Raw genomic sequence first — 17,649 nt, 5'->3', positions numbered from 1 at the left:
AAAGATGGTCATCTACCATATTGCTGTTACTATATATGGTATTGTCCTGGTCCTGCTCACTTCACTCAGCAGCAGTTCATTGCAATTCATTTCAGGTTTTTCTGAAGTCCACCTACTCACCATTTCTTATGGAACAATAATATTCCATTACATTCATGTACCACAGTTGTTCAGCCATTCCCCAATTGATGGGCATCCCCTCAATTTCCAGTTTTTTGCCACAACAAAAAAAAGCTGTTACAAATATTTTTGTACATGTGGGTCGTTTCCCCTTTTTTACAATCTCTTTGGAACACAGACCTTTAGTAGTGATATTACTGGATCAAAGGGTATGTACAGTTTTATAGCCCTTTGGGCATAGTTCCAAGTTGTTCTCCAGAATGGTTGGATCACTTCACAACTTCACCAACAATGCATTAGTGTTCCAATATCACCACTATTTATTATTCAATATTACAATAGAAATGCTAATTATAGCAATAACAAAAGAAAAAGAAATTGAAGAAATTGGAATAGAAAGTGAGGAAACAAAAGGGAAAAAAATATCATCTTTGCAGATGATATGATAGTGTATTTGGAGAATACTAGAGAATCATCTAAAAAAATTAGTTGAAATAATTGATAGCTTCAGCAAAGTCACAGGATACAAAAAAAACCCACGTAAATCATCAGCAATTCTATATATTACTAACAAAGTGCAGCAGCAAGAGACAAATCCAGAAAATAGATGAATATGATTACAAAATACTTCACACGAATAAAGTCAGATCTTGATAATTAGAAAAATATTAATTGCTTATGGGTAGACTGAGCCAATATAATAAGAATGACAGTTCTGCCTAAATTAATATACTTAATCAGTGCCATGCTAAACTACCAAAAAATATAGAGGTATGAAAAATAACAAAATTCATCTGCAAGTTCAAGAAATGAATGCATCACAGGGGAATAAATGAAAAAAATGTGAAGGAAGGTGACCTAGCCATACCAGATCTCATTACAAAGTAGTAATCATCAGTGCAATCTGGTACTGGCTAAGAAATATATTGGTGGATCAATGCAATAGATTAGGTTTACAATACACAATAGGAAATGACTATAGTAATCTTGTATTTGAGAAACACAAAGATTCAAGCTTTTGGGACAAGAACTCACTATTTAACAAAAACTGCTGGGAAACTGGAAGGCAGATTGGCAGAAACTAGGTATAGACCAGTAATTCACAATATATACCAAGATAAGATCAAAATGGGTACATGATTTAGACATAAAGGATGATACCATAAGCAAATTAGGGGAGCACAAAATAGTTTACTTGTCAGATCTATGAACAAGTGAAGAATTTATTACCCAAAAGAGATATCATTATGGGATGTAAAATAGATAATTTTGATTACATCAAATTTAAAAGATTTCGCACAAACAAAACCAATATAGCCAAGATTAAAAGAAGAGCAGAAAACTGGAGAATTTTTTTTTTTGCAGCAAGTTTCTCTGATAAAAGCCTCATCTCTCAAATATATAGAGAACTGAGTCAGATTTATAAAAATATGAGTCATTCTCCAACCTGATAAATGGTCAAAGGACATGAATAGGCAATTTTCAGATGAAGAAATAAAAACTATAGTCATATAATAATGTTCTAAATCACTATTGAGTAATACCAACATATCACCTCACATCTATCAGATTGGCTAATATGAGAGAAAAGGAAAATGACAAATGTTGGAGGGGATGTGGAAAAATTGGGACACTAATGGATTGTTGGTGGAGTAGTGGACTATTCCAACCATTCTAGAGAACAGTTTGGAACTATGCCCGAAAGGCTATAAAACTGCACATATGATCCAGCAATATCACTCCTAGGTCAGTATCCCAAAGAGTATTTAAAAAAAGGAAAAGGACCTATATACACAAAAACATTTTTAGCAGCTCTTTTTGTGATGGCAAAGAAAGTGAGTGGATGCCCATCAATTGTTAAGTGGCTGAACAAGTTGTATTATATGATTGTGATGGAATACTGTTGTGCTATAAAAAATGATGAACAGGCAGACTTCAGAGAAGCCTGGAAAGACATCAAGTGGAAAGACAAAGTGCAGTGAGCAGAACCAGGAGAACATTATACACAATAACACCAATGTTGTACAGTAATCAACTGAGAATGACTTAGTTATACTCAGCCATGCAAAGATCCAAGTCAGTTCTGAAGGACCTATGTTGAAAAGTGTTACCTTCCTCTAGAAAAAGAACTGATGGAATTCTGAATGTAGATTCCAACATACTGTTGTTGGGTTTGTTGTCTGTTTTCTTTCACAACACGACTAATATAATATAATATAAAATATATAATATAAAATATATAATATAAATAATATATAATATATAATATTATATAATATAGTAATATATATAATATTATATATTATATAATAATATATAATATATTATATTATATTAATATAATATAAAAATATTTTGCACGACTTCACATATATAACCTTTTATCAAATTGCTTGCTTTCTTAATGAGGATGGAGTAAAGGGCAAGAGGGAGAGAATTTGTAACTCAAAATTGTAAGAAATGAAGGTTAAAAATTGTTTTACATGTAATTAAAAATAAAATATTGAAATAAAATTAAGAGGGACCTGAAAAGATGCTAGAATTCTGAAGACATTGTAGATAGAATATACTGCCTCTGAAGACCTGTCTGAAAAGAGCCTGATAGTTCCAGGCCTTTGAATCCAAGTGACAGAGCCCCTCATTAGATTGATGAATCTAATCTAATCAGATATTCCATTTCATAACTGGAACATAGGTGCAAATTGGTGGAGAAACTGGGTTTCAGTTGATGGTGCCATTGGAAGGAATAGTGAGGTATACTCTAAAATGTACTGAATGGAGAATTTTGGTTGATCTTTAACAAATCATTTCCTATAGGATCATACATCTAGAACTGGAAGGGAACTCAGATGACTTATTCCCCCACCTCCATTAGTTTAACAGATGAGAAAACAGAGTCCTAGGGAGGTTAAGAGATTTGTACAACATTTCCCAGTGACCTTTAGAGAGTAGGTTTTGACCCAGTGTCCTCTGACTGCAGAGCTAAAATCTGTATCACAATGTATTTCCCTTCCCGTCCCTACTCTCTGCCCACTTTCATCCTGTGTCTACTTATTTCAGCCTTCACCTTTGATCTGGTACTCCAGGGCAGGGGTCTTGGGCTCCTGACTGAGAAGAGTTCTCCATATCTTGCCCATCCCCAGACCCACCATGCTGCTCTCTGTTCATCTTGATCCCATTTCATCCCATTCATGCTTTTCCCATGTAGCCTTCTGCCCCCACTCATAGACCACCCCCCTCACACACATTTTTTACCTCTAGGAACTATCATAAAATCAACACTATCATTCATGCAAAGGAGGAATCAATCAATCAATTAGGTGTCTCCACTCATCATTTCCTGAAACATCCCTCCCTGGCCACCACTCTCCTAAATGTGTCCTCTTTCTCTATTAGAGTATATGCTCCTTGAGAGCAGGGAGTGATTTGCTCTTATATCCCCAGTACTTACTTAGTACAGTGCCTGGCACATAGTAAGGACTTAATAAATTTTTCATTCATTTATTCATATGTAAAATAGGAGTAGAAGATCTCTAAACCCTGTTCAATTATGTCACAGAAATTTCTGCATCTAATAAAAAGACCCAGTTAGATTCTTTGTTACTGTCTTTTGGGGGTGGGAGAGTATGGTTTAAAGTCAATCAACTAGCATTTATTAAGCCCCTGCTAAGTTCCAGGCATTGTGCTAAGCTGATACTAAAGCTGATACTAAAAGAAGCAAAAGATAGCTCCTGCCTTCACTATGCTTACAATCCAATGGGAGAGACAACATAGAAACAACTGTGCACAAGCAAGCTAAATTTAGGATAATTTGGGGGCAGTCAGTAGAAGGAAGACACTAGAATTAAGGTCAGTTGAGTAAGGTAGCCTGGAAAGAATTTCTCTCTTCAGGAAAGATTGTAAAAATATTGTTGAAAGCTTCTTGTCTGTGAGAATGTAGACTTATTCCAGAGGAAAATGGCAGCAAATGTGTATTCACTTAGTAGCTACTTAACTCTAGCTGCCTCAGAAGGATCCAGAAAGCAATTTGGCAGCAATTAGATTTAGACTGACATTTTATACCACAATAAGCTCAAAATTGGTATGTGGCCTAAACATTAAAGGTTACACCATTAAGAAAAAAGACTAGAAGAGAAGTAAATTAAGTAGATACCTTCTGCGGTTAGTTTGACTCTTAATCAACAAGCATTAAAAGATATCTACTATGTACTAGACACTATGTGAAGTGCTAGGGATATAAATACAAAAGTGAAGTAGTTCCTGTCCTCAAGGACCTTACATTCTTTTGGAGGAGACAGCATGCACACGTGTATATGTTATATATAAGATACATGCAAACACTGACAGGCAGGGACTGAGAAAGGCCTTGAATGCCAGAAGAGAATGCTTGAGGTGATAACAGGGAGGTGTTGAAGTGGAGAGGGTGATGGAGATGAAGTCAGGAAAACCAGAGCTCGAATGCAGCCTCAGACATTTCCTAGCTGTGTAACCTTGTATAAGTATTATAACTTCCTCCACTCTCAGCTTCGTCACTTGCTAAATCGGAGTTAGAATAGGACCTACCCAGATTTATTAGGATAAAGTAAGATCATATTTGTAAAGCTCTTTGCTAACTTTAAAGTTTGATATAAATACTACCTATTATTGTTCTAGTTGTAACTTTTGGATCAAACCTCCTACCACCCCGAGCACCCTGCCCCATGCTATATGATCTGGGGGGAAAAAAGCCGCAGGGATTACAAGAGGAAAAGTTAGTCATCAGTCAGCTAGCATTGATTACACATCCACTATGTGCCATCTACTCTGCTGACTGCTGAAAATAAAAAGAAAAGCAAAAGATGGGCCCTGGCCTCGAGGAGCTTACAGTCTGTGAGGGAGACAACATGCAAACAACCAGATACAAAAAAGATAAATACAAGAAAATGGAAATAATCCCAGATGGAAGACACCAAGGTTAAAGTGCTGGGAAAGGCTTTTTACAAAAGGTGGGACTTTCATTGGCACCTGAAGGAAACCAGGCAAGCTAGGAGGTAGAGATAAGGAGAGTATTCCAGAAATGGAAGACAGCCAGTATAAACATAGAGTGTCATATATGTGCAAGGAACCTCATGTCCCTGGCTTTCAGAGTACCTAAAAGGGAGTAAATTATAAGAAGACTGGAGCTGTAGGAAGGTGAGGAAGAAAAGCCTTCCAGTCATGGGGTACAATAAATACAGAGGCATAGATCTGGGAGATAGATGGTCGCATGTGAAGAATGGCAAGTAGGCCTATTGGTCTGGATGGTATAGTGTGTCTAAGGGAGTAGCATATAAGAAGACTAGAGAGGCAAGATAGGGCTAGGTCATGAAGAAGTTTAAATGCTAGAGGAGTTTATATTTTATCTTTGTGGTAGTCACTAGAATTTATTGAATAACACGGTGACATGGAGAGAGCTTCCTTTTGGGAAAATCATTGATGGCTATATGCATAATGGATTGGAGAGGGAGAGACTTGATGTAGGAAGACCAGCTAGAAAACCATGGCACTAGTCCTACCAGGAAGTGATGGTGACCGTATGAGTAAGAGAGAAGGGGCTATATAATAAGAGATGTCAGAGAGATAACAAGATTGGACAACTGGTTGGATGGGTAGGATGAGTAAGAGTGAGAATAAGGATGATAATAAGGTTGATATAATAAAGATGATATCAAGGTTGTGAACCTGGGTGACTAGGATGATGGTAGAGTCCACAATAGTAATAGCGAAGGTTGGGTTTTTTTAGTTTTATAGATGTGTTTTCTTTTTATATCATAAACATTTACAGATTATCCCTCTCTGTGAGGTGTCTTATAAGAAAATAAAACAAGTAAAACTAACAATAGAGTTAACTAACTGCAATTAAGTAAAATTAACAGTGACCTCACCTTAAAGTGCCTACAACATTCTATATCTTTAGCACATCCCTTCATCTCTATTTTAATTAGTTTCTTTAATTAAAAGAAATCTATTTTCTCTTACTCCACTGAAAAAAGATAAACATAACTATTCTATCAAATATTCATGCATAGGCAAACAAAATAAATCTCATTGACTATATATGTATGTATATATATCTGTGTGTATTATGTATATATATATATGTGTATGTATACATACATATATATACACACATATACATATAGGCATACACATACATACATCTGAATCTTAAATGAATTAACTCTGTCAGGATTTAGATAGTATTATTTCATCATTGGTCCTCTAAAATAATGGGTAGTAATTGTGTTAAACAGAGTTCTTAGTACTTTGAATGTTGTTGGAGTATAAATTGTGACTGTTTCTGCTCACTTCTTTCTATATCAGATTATAAAAGTCTTAAAAATTATTCATTTTATATTGATATTATATACATATATTAATATATTCATAACAATTATTATATGTTCTGATTCTTCAAGTTTTTCCATGTCTCATTGAAATCATCTCTTTCCTCATTTCTTATAACACTAGTTTATCACCTTCATATACCACAATTTATTCAGCCACTCACCAACTGATGAGCATCCCTTTAGTTTCCAGCTTTTTGACCACTACAAATAGAGCTGCTATAAATATAAAAGATCCTATATGTAGGATCTTTTCCTATTTCTCTAGTTTGTTTTTCATGTAAAGGCCTATCAGTAGAATAGCTCAAAATAAGAATATGTACTATTTGGTAACTTTTTGTGTATAATTCCTAATTAGTAATTCAGAAAAGGGGTAAGTTTTGAGGAAAAAATAGATAGATGACTTCTGTTGTAGACCTGCTGAATTTGAGATGCCTACAGGACATCTAGTTCAAAGTGTCCAATAAATGGATCTTAGAAAAGAGACTAGAATTAGATTTATGGATTTGGGAGTCATCTGCTAGAATTGAACCCAGAAAACTGGTAAAGATCACTAAGTGGGAGAATGTAGAGATGAAAGAGGGTCCAGGACAAATTCATGGGGTACATTTACAATTCAGCCTGGAAAGGATAAAGGTAGAATGAGGGAGACTAAACAATGGTTAAATGGGAATCAAAAGAAAAAAGCATCATGAAAATCCACAGAGGACAGAATGTTCCAGAGAAGAGGGTGGTTAACAAAGTAAAATGTTGCTGAGTGGTCAAGGAAGATGAGGATTGAGAAAAGGCTGTTAGAGTTGACAGTTAAGAAATCATTGGTAACTTTGGAGAGAGCAGTTTCAATTGAGTTAATGATAAAATTTTAAACCACATTGCAGAGGGTTTAGAAGTCAGTGAAAGGAGAGAGAATGAAGGCACCAAATATAAGTAGCTTTTTTGATTAGTTTACTTGAGGAGAGAAGAAGAAATGTAGACTGACAGCTAGTGGAGAGAGGTAGGATCTAGTGAAGGTTTATTAAGGATGGAGGTGACTTAACTCTGTAGGCAGCAAAAGAACCACTAGATGGGGAGAGATTGAAAATGAAAAAAGGAGGGGTTGGCAGTGGGGACAGTCTCCTGGAGAAGGGATCCAGGACAAAGAAAGATCAGACATTGGAGTAAAGAAAGAGAGAATGGAGGGGGGAGGGGGTTAGGGTATTGCAAGATAATAAAAAAGGGAGAAGAGGGAACTTGGGGTGAGTAGCCTTGATTTTCTCAGTAAAGTATTAAGTGAGGTCCTCAGAGAGATGGGGAGAGGTGCTAAGGGAAACCTGTAGAGAAAAGAGAAAGTTTGGAATAGCACCCGTGGTGAGTAGAACAGTGAATCATTAAGGGAGGAGTAGAAGGAGAGCTTTACTGCTGAGGGCTCAGTTGAAATTTGTTGTTATTGTTCAATCATGTCTAACTTCATTTCCCCATCTGGGGTTTTCTTGGCAATGATACTGGAGTAGCTTGCCATTTCCTTCTCCAGCTCATTTTCCAGATGAGAAAACTGAGATAAACAGGGTTTAGAGACTTGTACAAGGTCACAGAGCTAGTAGGTGTCTAAGGCCAGATTTGAACTCAAAAAAACGAGTGGTCCTGGCTCCAGGCAGTGCTCTATCCACCTAGCTTCCTTTCAGTTGACATTAAATAACATAAATTTGTAGTGATTGTGTGGCTTCCTCCAGTTCCATTTAGCACTTGGTAAATCAGAGCAAAGAAGGAAGATGGCAGCTCTATCCCTTCTTAAGTAAACAAAGTATAGACATAATTACAAAAGATAAAATAGATAATTTTCAATACAGCTAGTGTAAGAAAGGAAGCTGCCAATTGGGGAAAAAATTGGCATCAAATATCTCTAATATCCAAGTTATATAGGGATCTGAAACAATATAAGACAAAGACACATTCTGCATTATATAGATAACCAGAAGTTGCAAGCGAACAGTTCTCAAAAGAATTGCAAACTTTTATCTATATATAGAGATCAATCCACATCACTGATAATACACTATAAGACAAACACAAATCATAATAACTCTGAGGTTTTACCCCACATCCAGAAAACTTGCAAAGATAATTAAAGAAGAGCTTTAAAAGAATGAATAAAATATATACATCCTTTGACCTCACTGTTAAGAATATACCCCAAAGAAGTAAAAAAAATTGAATATTTTCTAAAATACTCATAGCAGTGCTCTTTTTGGTAGTAAAGAAATGAAAGCAAATGCCCATTGACTGAGGAATTGCTAAACAAATTGTCATACATGAATAGAAGGGAATATGACTAATGTAAGCAAAAATGAATCTGAAGAATTCAGAATAGCATGGCAAGATGTGAAGAGATGCAAAGGAAAGTAACTAGAATTAGGAAATCATTGTACTACTTTATAATAACACAAGTGAAAAGGACAAAAGAAAATGAAAATGAATACCATATAATTACAGTGACAGGCTTACTCCCAAAGAAGAGATGAGAAATTGCACTTAGGATAATCTACCTAAAGGTAGAAGGGATCCTAGGACCCATAAAGTCCAATCTCCTCATTTTACAGATGTGGAAATGGAGGCACTTTTCCAGGGTCACAAAAAAAAGCTAGTATCTGGAGCAAGATTCAAACTCAGGTCTGCCTTACTTTTAAGTTCATTGTCATCTTTCAGAGGTGAGAGATTATGAGTATAAAATGTCACAAAATACTGTCAGACCTGATTGATGTATTGCTTAATTTTGCTGAACTACATTCCCCTCCTGTCCCCATTTTTCTTTTTTTCTTCTTTGTTAGAAGAATGAATCCCCTAGGTTGTGGAGTGGGGAGGGCTACACTGGAAAATAAGATCATATAAAAACAGATATCAATAAAAATTGAGAAAAACTGTACAGAACTTATATCAATATATCATATATCACATTATATCATATATCATATTATATAGCAGTTTTCTCCTTCAATTGTAGCACTTGGAACTAGTGGAGTAGTGTTAGCTTTATTAACATACGCCTTTGCATATATGATGTGGCCCTCCCCCCCATTTCAAGGGGGCTCTATGTGTCTGCATGAGATGCCTAAGTACCTTTTGACCTAAGACTGTCTAAGCCCCAGAGCCTGAGCCCATCTCTATCTGCAGGAAGTCGCTCCGAATTGACCTAGTATCTCAAATTAAAATCAACTTTTATGTCTCATGGGCCCCCATAGACTGAGGGAAGAAGGAGGATTTACCCTTGGTGTCTTAAAATCCCTGAGCAGACATCTTCCAGACCTAGCAGGATTAACTCCTCAGCCTGAGGCCTTTGGTATCTACCATTCCCTAGTTTGATGTCTTCTGTGAAGATTGAATTCCAGGATTCCTGATAACCATCTAAGAGCAGGGTTCATTTTGTTTTTTGAGTCAAGGCTTTCACCTAAGAAGGCCTCCAACTTCACCTCCTCCAAGCCTTGTCTGGAAGCAATCTCACAGTGCAGAGGAAAGAGATAACTAGCGGGTGGCAACAAGAGCCCACCTTTTGCTTTTACCAAAGAATCCCCCAAAGCAATGTGGCTTCCTTCAAGACTCAGCTCATCTGTGGTCCTCCCAGCTCCTGTGCTCTCCCCTCCAGGTCATCTTGAATCTGTTCTCCATTGAATTTCTAAGCTCCATTTTTATATGCCTTGTCTCCCTGTAAATTTCTTGAGGGCAGGTATGCTTTTTCACTGTATTTCTAGTTTTATCCAGGTCTGGCACTTAGTAAGGACTGGAATTACCTAAGTGATTGAGTAAGTTCTCAATTAAATTGATTGATTAAATTCTCCCAAATCGTTATTTTTGCAGCACTCTTAATCTTTAAAAGAACCTTCTTCACAAAAGTTTTGTGAAGTTGATTTATCTATTTTTATGAAAAATTTAAAAAAATTATTAAAAAATACTTTTTATGAAAAAACTTGGTGGGAGGACTACAGCCCTAGGGATGTAGCCTCTCCACCAGGTTGAGCAGAGAAGGTACTGATTGGTCACCTCTCCAGGGCTCAGTGCAATCGCAATCAAACTCCTTTCACGATGTGCAGAACTGGAGGAGCATCATCAAGCAGCTAACATGACCCTCTCCCTAGCTCCTGGGGCTCTCCCTAATCATGGCCCACAATGGGCCATGGAATGGGGGGGGGGGAGGTGTCTCTCCTTGAGTTGGAGAAACCACACAGTCCCAAACCATGAACTGTACCACTTCAGGCCCAGCTGGCCCACTCCATGGGAAGTGGTGAAGAGACCATCAATAATTAGAAGCAGAGCCCTAGTGAGAAGAAGACCTAAAGGCCATATTAAAGGTGTGTCCGCAGCAGATCCACACAGTCACCCAAATCACCATTCGGAAGTCTAAGAATGTTCTTTTTGTCATCTCTATGCCTGATGTCTTCTAAACTCCAGCTTCATATGTCTACATAGTCTTTGGGGAGGCTAAGATTGAAGACCTATCCCAGCAAGTGTATGAGGCAGCAGCAGAGAAGTTTAAGGTGCCAGCTGAATCCTCACCCATTATCACAGAGATGGCACCAGGTTTCAGCTTCAAGACGGAGAATAAGGAAGAGGAGGTGGATGAAATAGAGCTAGAAGCACATGACATTGAGCTGGTGATGGCTCAGGCCACTACGAATGCTGTGACGGCTGTCCAAGCTCTGAAACACAACAATAATGGCATCATTGATGCCATTAAGGAGCAGACCATGTAGCCACTGCCCTGCCCGAGCAGTTACGTCCCACTCCCTTTGGCCCCTGCATCCCTCAACTTAATGCTGCTCAATAAACCTGTATTCACTCCCCCTCCTACCCAATCCCCAAAAAAGGGTTGCAGTTAGGGTTATGAAAAATAAATCTATCCATCTATGAACTCAGCAGCATGGGATCTTTTTTGAATCCAAGTCTTCTGATTCTCAAATTCCATTCATAGAGCTGGAATGGATCTCAGAGACTAACTAGTCCAATCAGTGATTGAGCAAGGGTTCCTTCAACAATGCAGCATCATAAGTTTATAGCTAGAGGGTTAAAAACCAGCTAGTCTACATATCTTTCCTTTTCTCCCTCCTCCCCCATTTTACAGAAGAAAGAAACATACGTGATGAGTCATTCAACCTGTGTTTGAAGACCTCCAGAGAGAGGTAATCCATAACCTCCAGAGATCGCCCACTCCACTTCTTGATGGCTCTAAGAGTTAGAGAGGTTTTTTTTTATAAATTTATCTCTTAACAACTTCTACCTATGATTCCCACCTTTTGCTCTATGGGACCAAAAACTAGCCACCAGGACTGTATTAGTGCCTGCCACATAGGAGGCACTTAATAAATACTTTGTTCCATCTCAGCTTCTGCAAACACACATCTACAAACAGAAAATCATGCACCAACACTCACTCCACTTTGGTCTTGGCTTGCAGCCTTTTCAAATTGAAGAATTTACCATCAGGATGGTAGTTGACTTTGAAAGCACTTGACAACATGGCTGAAAACATCTTTCTAAAAAGCAAAGGAGCAAGCACAAAGCCCTGTTTCACTCCATTGGTAACTCGGAAGACAGGAGAGCTTTGTCCATTATCCAGAACCCAGGCAAACATTCCATCATGAAATTGACTTACAATGCTGATGAACTTCCCTGGGCAACCAAATTTTGACATAATTTTCCATAAGTCCTCATGGCTAACATCAAAGTCCTTGGTCAGATCGACAAATGTTGTATACAGACCTCTGTTCTGCTCCTGGCATTTCTCCTGGAGTTGTCAGGCAGCAAACACCATATTGACTGTTCCTCAGCCCTTTCTGAAGCCACACTGGCTCTCAGGTATATGACCATCTTTCAGATAAAGGATCAGCCTATTAAGGAGGACTCTATCATGAATCTTGCCAGCAATGCCTAACAGAGATACCCCACTGTGATTGCTGCAGGACAATCTATTTCCTTTACCTTTATAGAGATGGACAATGGAGGCATCCTTGAACTCCTGGGGGGGTAACTTCCTCTTGCCATATAACCTGGAAAATTTCAGTTAGCTTTTGTATGATCAATGGTCCCCCTACCTTGTAAATCTCAGCTGGAATAGAATCAGCACCGGTGGTTTGCCACATGAAAGGATCCTAATGACCCTCAAAACTTCTTCTTCAGTTGGAAATTCAGTTAAGGAGGGATTGACTTCAACATGAGGTAAAGTCAATGACCTCAGCATTGACTGATGATGGTCTGTTAAGAACACTATGTAAGTGTTCAGCCCATCTCTCTAGGATCATGTTCTTATCACTAATCAATGTGGCTACATCATTACTGAGTAGTTGTGATGCACCATAGGTTTTTGGTCCATAAATAGCTTTCAGGGAATCATAAAAGCGCTTTGGATTGTTACTATCAGCATAAAACTGAATTTCATCTGCCTTCTTACTGAGCTAGGAATCCTACATCTGTCTAAGCTTTGCTTGTACTTTGCTTTTGATGGAATTAAATGCTGCCTTCTTAGAGATGGACGAACTACCCTGTTGGTAAATCCTGTGGAGTTCTTGTTTTTCATTGAGCAACTTCTGAATTTCCCCATCATTTTCATTAAACCAGTCTTGGTGTTTGTGAGTGTTCTGACCCAGATGGGCAAATTCCATGCTGTACACCAAATCTCTGAAAGCTGCCCACTCCTTTTCTGCTCCACTATTGTCAACTGTGTGTTGACTCAACTTTCCCTCCAAGTTAGCAACAAACTGCTAACATTCAGAGAAGAGCTCTGATTGACTGACATTAATTCTTCTGGTAGTCATTTTGCCTTGGGGGCAGCACTTTTGATGAATGTGAATATTTAGCTTGGAAAGGATAAGTCTATGATCAGTTCATCACTCTGCACCACATATTGCCTACGTCACTCTCACATCTTGTCTGTCTCTTCTCCTTAGACTCACGTGGTCTATAAGATGCCAATGTTTGCTGCGAGGGTGCATTCATGAATCTTTATTGCAGTTAGGCAAAAGGAAAACAGTGTTGGTGATGAGAAGGTCATGTGATGCACAAGTCTTCAGCAGTAAATGACCATTTTTTCAACTTCAGCTGTTTTCAACTTCATTCCTCCCTAGGACTCCCTGCCAAGTCTGGTAGTCTGAGCCTACTCTAGCATTAAAGTCACCCCAAATTATGAGCTTGTCCTCTTTTGACACATTGATGATAAGGGTCTCTAGGTATTCATAAAATTTTTATTTGACTTCATCAGGGTTCGTCATTGTGGGAACATTGGCACTGATGATGGTGGAATGGCATTTTTCTGCAAGTGGCAATTGCATTGTCATGAGCCCATCATTCATTCCTTTTGGCAGGCATACAGCTTTCTGACTAGATTAGTTTTGATTGCAAAACCTATGCCAGTTTCACCACTCCCCTTCACTCTGGCTACTCCAGAAAAATGTGTGTCCAGCTCCAGCTTCAGTTAGCTGGCATTCATTTGCCAACCTTGTTTCACTCAGGGCTGCTATTTCTATGCAGTACCTGTTGAGTTCTTTTGTAACAAGAGCAGTTCGTTTTTCAGGTCTGCTGGATTTTTATGTTGTCTGTAAGGGTGTGCATGTTCCATGTGCCGATGGTGAGTGGAATCATCTTTGCAGATGTTTTTGTACATTTTGTACATTTTTTTTGTGTTTGTTTCGACTACAGAGTGGGATTCCCCACCTGCCACAGTAATCAGGCCAGGGTTGGGTAAGCAGACAATTTTTAGAGAACCTTTTCTAGCCCCTTTCCTCACACCAGGAGGTGAGCAGTGAAATCCTTAAAAGGCTGCTCAGACACCCAGGGGACTGCCGAGTCCCCCTGCTGCTTGCAGTGAGAAACAACCCTATGACCTGGGCTGCTTGTGTGCAGGGTTGTGACTACAGCTCCCAGTGTATCCACAGCTGCTGCTTAATCACTTATCTGTCGCAACAGGACTTTGAGATAGGTATGATAGTAAAATGGTATGGGTGCTATCTTTTGATTCATGTATAAATTGGATTTAAGTGAGGCAGAGTTGTACAAAGTTGTTAGCCTTACTCTCTCCTCCAGAGTCATCACAGTCCAGTGGCATGATAGAGTCAAGATGGCTAGCAATGGCTCAGGATGCAGTCTTCAGTGGCATCTTCGGTGTCTAACCAAGCTCTAAGCTCTCCACGTCACCTGCTTCAGCCGCCTTCATGGCCTTTGGAATAAATTGTTTTCATCCGCCCATTCTGCAAGCAGAAATCTTCACATGCTTGGGATAGACACCCCTCTAACTTACCAATGAATTTGAGACCCCTTGGTTACCCTCAACCTGGTTTGACCCATCTGCTGAAACCAGGGTGTGGCTGCTGAGCATGCTGCCACTTCTTGGAGCCACAGGTGAAAGTTGGGTGGAACAGGTAGACACCAAAGGTGGAAAGATCCCTGAAAGCGCTTGGTAGCCATCACACCAAAGGTTCTGGTCCACCCTGAACATACCTTATACCCCTAATAAGTACTTGTTGATTGATTGAAACAAAGTTATGTTGGAGCCAGCTCATACCAGCTTTTGAAAGCCCATTGTTAAATTTTCATAGGGAATATTCACAAGTATGTAAAGCCTACCTATCAGGGCTTTATTTTTTAATTTGGTTGATTTTATCTAGATTTAAGAGCGTAATGAAGATGTGTCATTTAAAAAATTTGCATTTTTTGAAATAATGCAAATTTTTTTAAAAAACAGTTAAAGGGGTAAAGAAAGTAGATTTCCAGGGAGGTGCTGAGCAATTTTTTAAAGGGGACAGTAGGCCAAATAAGTTTGGGAGCCTCAGTTCTACGTGAAGATTCTCAGGATCCTCCTCACTGCCTGAGCTCTCCTCTTCCAAATCACCTTGTGTCTTTTTCATATATGACCACATATATTATCTTGAAAATCCCTTCTAACACTAAATTTCTATCATCTCTTGTTGGAGAAAGAGAAAATGAAGCATCTTTGTTGTACTGTAAACATCCAAAGATCTTTTCCCTTAGAAAGCTGCAGCTTTCTACAAGAACATATAGTACTGGGACTCTCCCAAAGAAGAGGCCAGTACCATGCCTGTTAAATCGATTCTCTCCTAGGACAAGGGAATTCCACTTAACTAATGACATCGCAGTTACATAGATCAGTGAGTAGAGTGCTGGGCCAGGAGTCAGGAAGGCCTGACTCCAAATCTAGCCATAGACACTTATTAGTCTTAAGACCGTGGGCAAGACCATTCACCTCCCTTCTTTCTAGTAGTGTGACACTCAGCAAGTTTATGTAACTTCTGCCTGCCTCAGTTTTCTCATCTGTAAAACAGGGATAATTAAAGCACCTGCCTCCCCAGTGTGTTATAAGGATCAAATGAGATTATAATTGTAACACACTTGGTACAGGGCCTGGCACACAGAGAGCTGTACCAGGGTGGGGAACCTGTGGCCTCGAGGCTACCTAGGTCCTCAAGGGCAGCCCTTGAATCCAAACTTCCCAGAACAAAGTTTGGATTCAGCCAAAGAGCTGCACTTGAGGACCTAGAGGTCTACATGTGGCCTCAAGGATATAGAGTTGGCTATTATTATTGTTACTATTATTATGATAATCGTAATTGTTGTTTAAAAGTGCCAAGCCTCTAAGGTAGAGAGATCCTTAATCTTTTTAATGGACCCCTGTAGTCATTTGGTGAAGCCTATGGACCCCTTCTCAAAAAATATTTTAAATAATTGAAAGAAATGGTTGAAAAATAAAAATTTATACATATATTTTTAAAAAATTGAAAAATTCTAAATTTTAATTAGGGATTATGAAAATAAAGATATAGTATAATTCCCTCCCCCCCCCCTCATGCAGGTTCTTAGATCCATTGAGATTTACAAGGACTCCAGGCTAAGAACCCTTCTTCTGAAGGGAAAAATGGGCTTTGCTCCCCTTCCATGGTTGTTGTGGGAAAGGATCAACTCCTGACCAGCCTCCAATGAGCAGCACTTTTGTGTCCTTTGCTGTTGTAGGGTGCAAGTTCCATCAAGAAAGGCCCCACCCCAGTGATATCCTGGCCATCATTTGGAGACCGACATGGGCTTCCTGAGGCAGATACAACTTTTGCTTTGGAAGAATTGGACACTGAGGAAAAGGCAAAAGGTAACGGGTCTACTCTTAATGGACCTAGGTTTCTGCTGACCCTGTAGCCCCAACAATGGCTAGCTGTCTGTAATATATATATATATATATATATATATATATATATATATATATATATATATATACATATATATATCTATATATATATGTAGATATAATATGTATATGTATATGTATGTATCTATTATATCTTTTACAAATTATAAACTTAACAGATATCACCCAACGCGATGGTATAAAGCCAAAAGAAAAGCAGGGTAGTACATGAAACTGTGGGCTTCTATTAAATCCAATTTTGGTTTTTTTTTTAAGTAAATCTCATTTAACACATTGCTAATAAAGCCATGCAGCTTGCCGGAACTTTCTGTTCTCTTCTGTGTACCTTGCCCAGTTATGCTATTTTCTTTTCTCTTTTTTTCACCATTCTCACTCCTCACTGCAGAGGTTCTGAGCTCTTCCTTCTGATGTGACCCTGACCCTTCTGACCTTCTTCCTCAGTAAAATGAGGATGATATACATAATGCAGGAATACTGTGAAGAAAGCATTTGGCCACAGAAGTGTGGCCTGTGGTCGGTGTTTTGGTTCTTTATAGGAAAGTGGAAAGGGAAGCTCTTAGAAGCCAGGCTGGTAGACTGACTGCTGCTTTCCTTCTCTGGTACTTGGGCTTTCTCCCCCTTCCTTCCCTTCTCATTCTATTCTAGATACACTTGGAATTTTTTATAAAATTAAAAAAAACTTTTCCACATAATCTGTATGCATGCCCTGTTTTCTCTTTTGAAATAGAATCAGACAGTCTGCAAAGACTCCTAAGCAGACACTATTTCTTCTTGCTAGGACAATGAGTTGAACTGGAAAAACTTTAAGGAGGATCTGACTACTTTCCCCTCGAGGAAATAATGGGAAAGGAGAGAGAGTTGATCTGCGTCCACTCCTCTACTCTCAGCTATTGTTGTTCGTTCTTCGTTTTCAAAGAGGACCAGTGACATCTTGGGGTGATGGATTTAAGTGAGGGAGAGTTGCACAGAGTCAGCAACCTCACTCTCTTTTCC

At 38.7% G+C, this 17,649-nt stretch overlaps 1 protein-coding gene and 1 pseudogene across 1 annotated transcript in view; both read left to right on the top strand.

Annotated features, from left to right (window-relative positions):
* Positions 1-17,649, top strand: part of ABCA4 (ATP binding cassette subfamily A member 4) — a 200,937-nt gene that overhangs the window by 21,330 nt on the left and 161,958 nt on the right. The window contains exon 2 of the mRNA XM_072644042.1: positions 16,470-16,599. Coding sequence (XP_072500143.1) covers positions 16,534-16,599 — 66 coding nt within the window. The 5' untranslated portion in view covers positions 16,470-16,533. The remainder of the gene's footprint in view (positions 1-16,469; positions 16,600-17,649) is intronic.
* On the top strand, positions 10,623-11,206 carry LOC140522963 (nascent polypeptide-associated complex subunit alpha pseudogene; annotated as a pseudogene).

The sequence above is a fragment of the Notamacropus eugenii genome, chromosome 2, assembly GCF_028372415.1.
Source record: "Notamacropus eugenii isolate mMacEug1 chromosome 2, mMacEug1.pri_v2, whole genome shotgun sequence".
In the NCBI taxonomy this organism is placed as follows: domain Eukaryota; kingdom Metazoa; phylum Chordata; class Mammalia; order Diprotodontia; family Macropodidae; genus Notamacropus; species Notamacropus eugenii.
The sequence above is the reverse complement of the archived record's forward strand: the minus strand, read 5'-3'. Positions and strand labels throughout refer to the sequence as shown.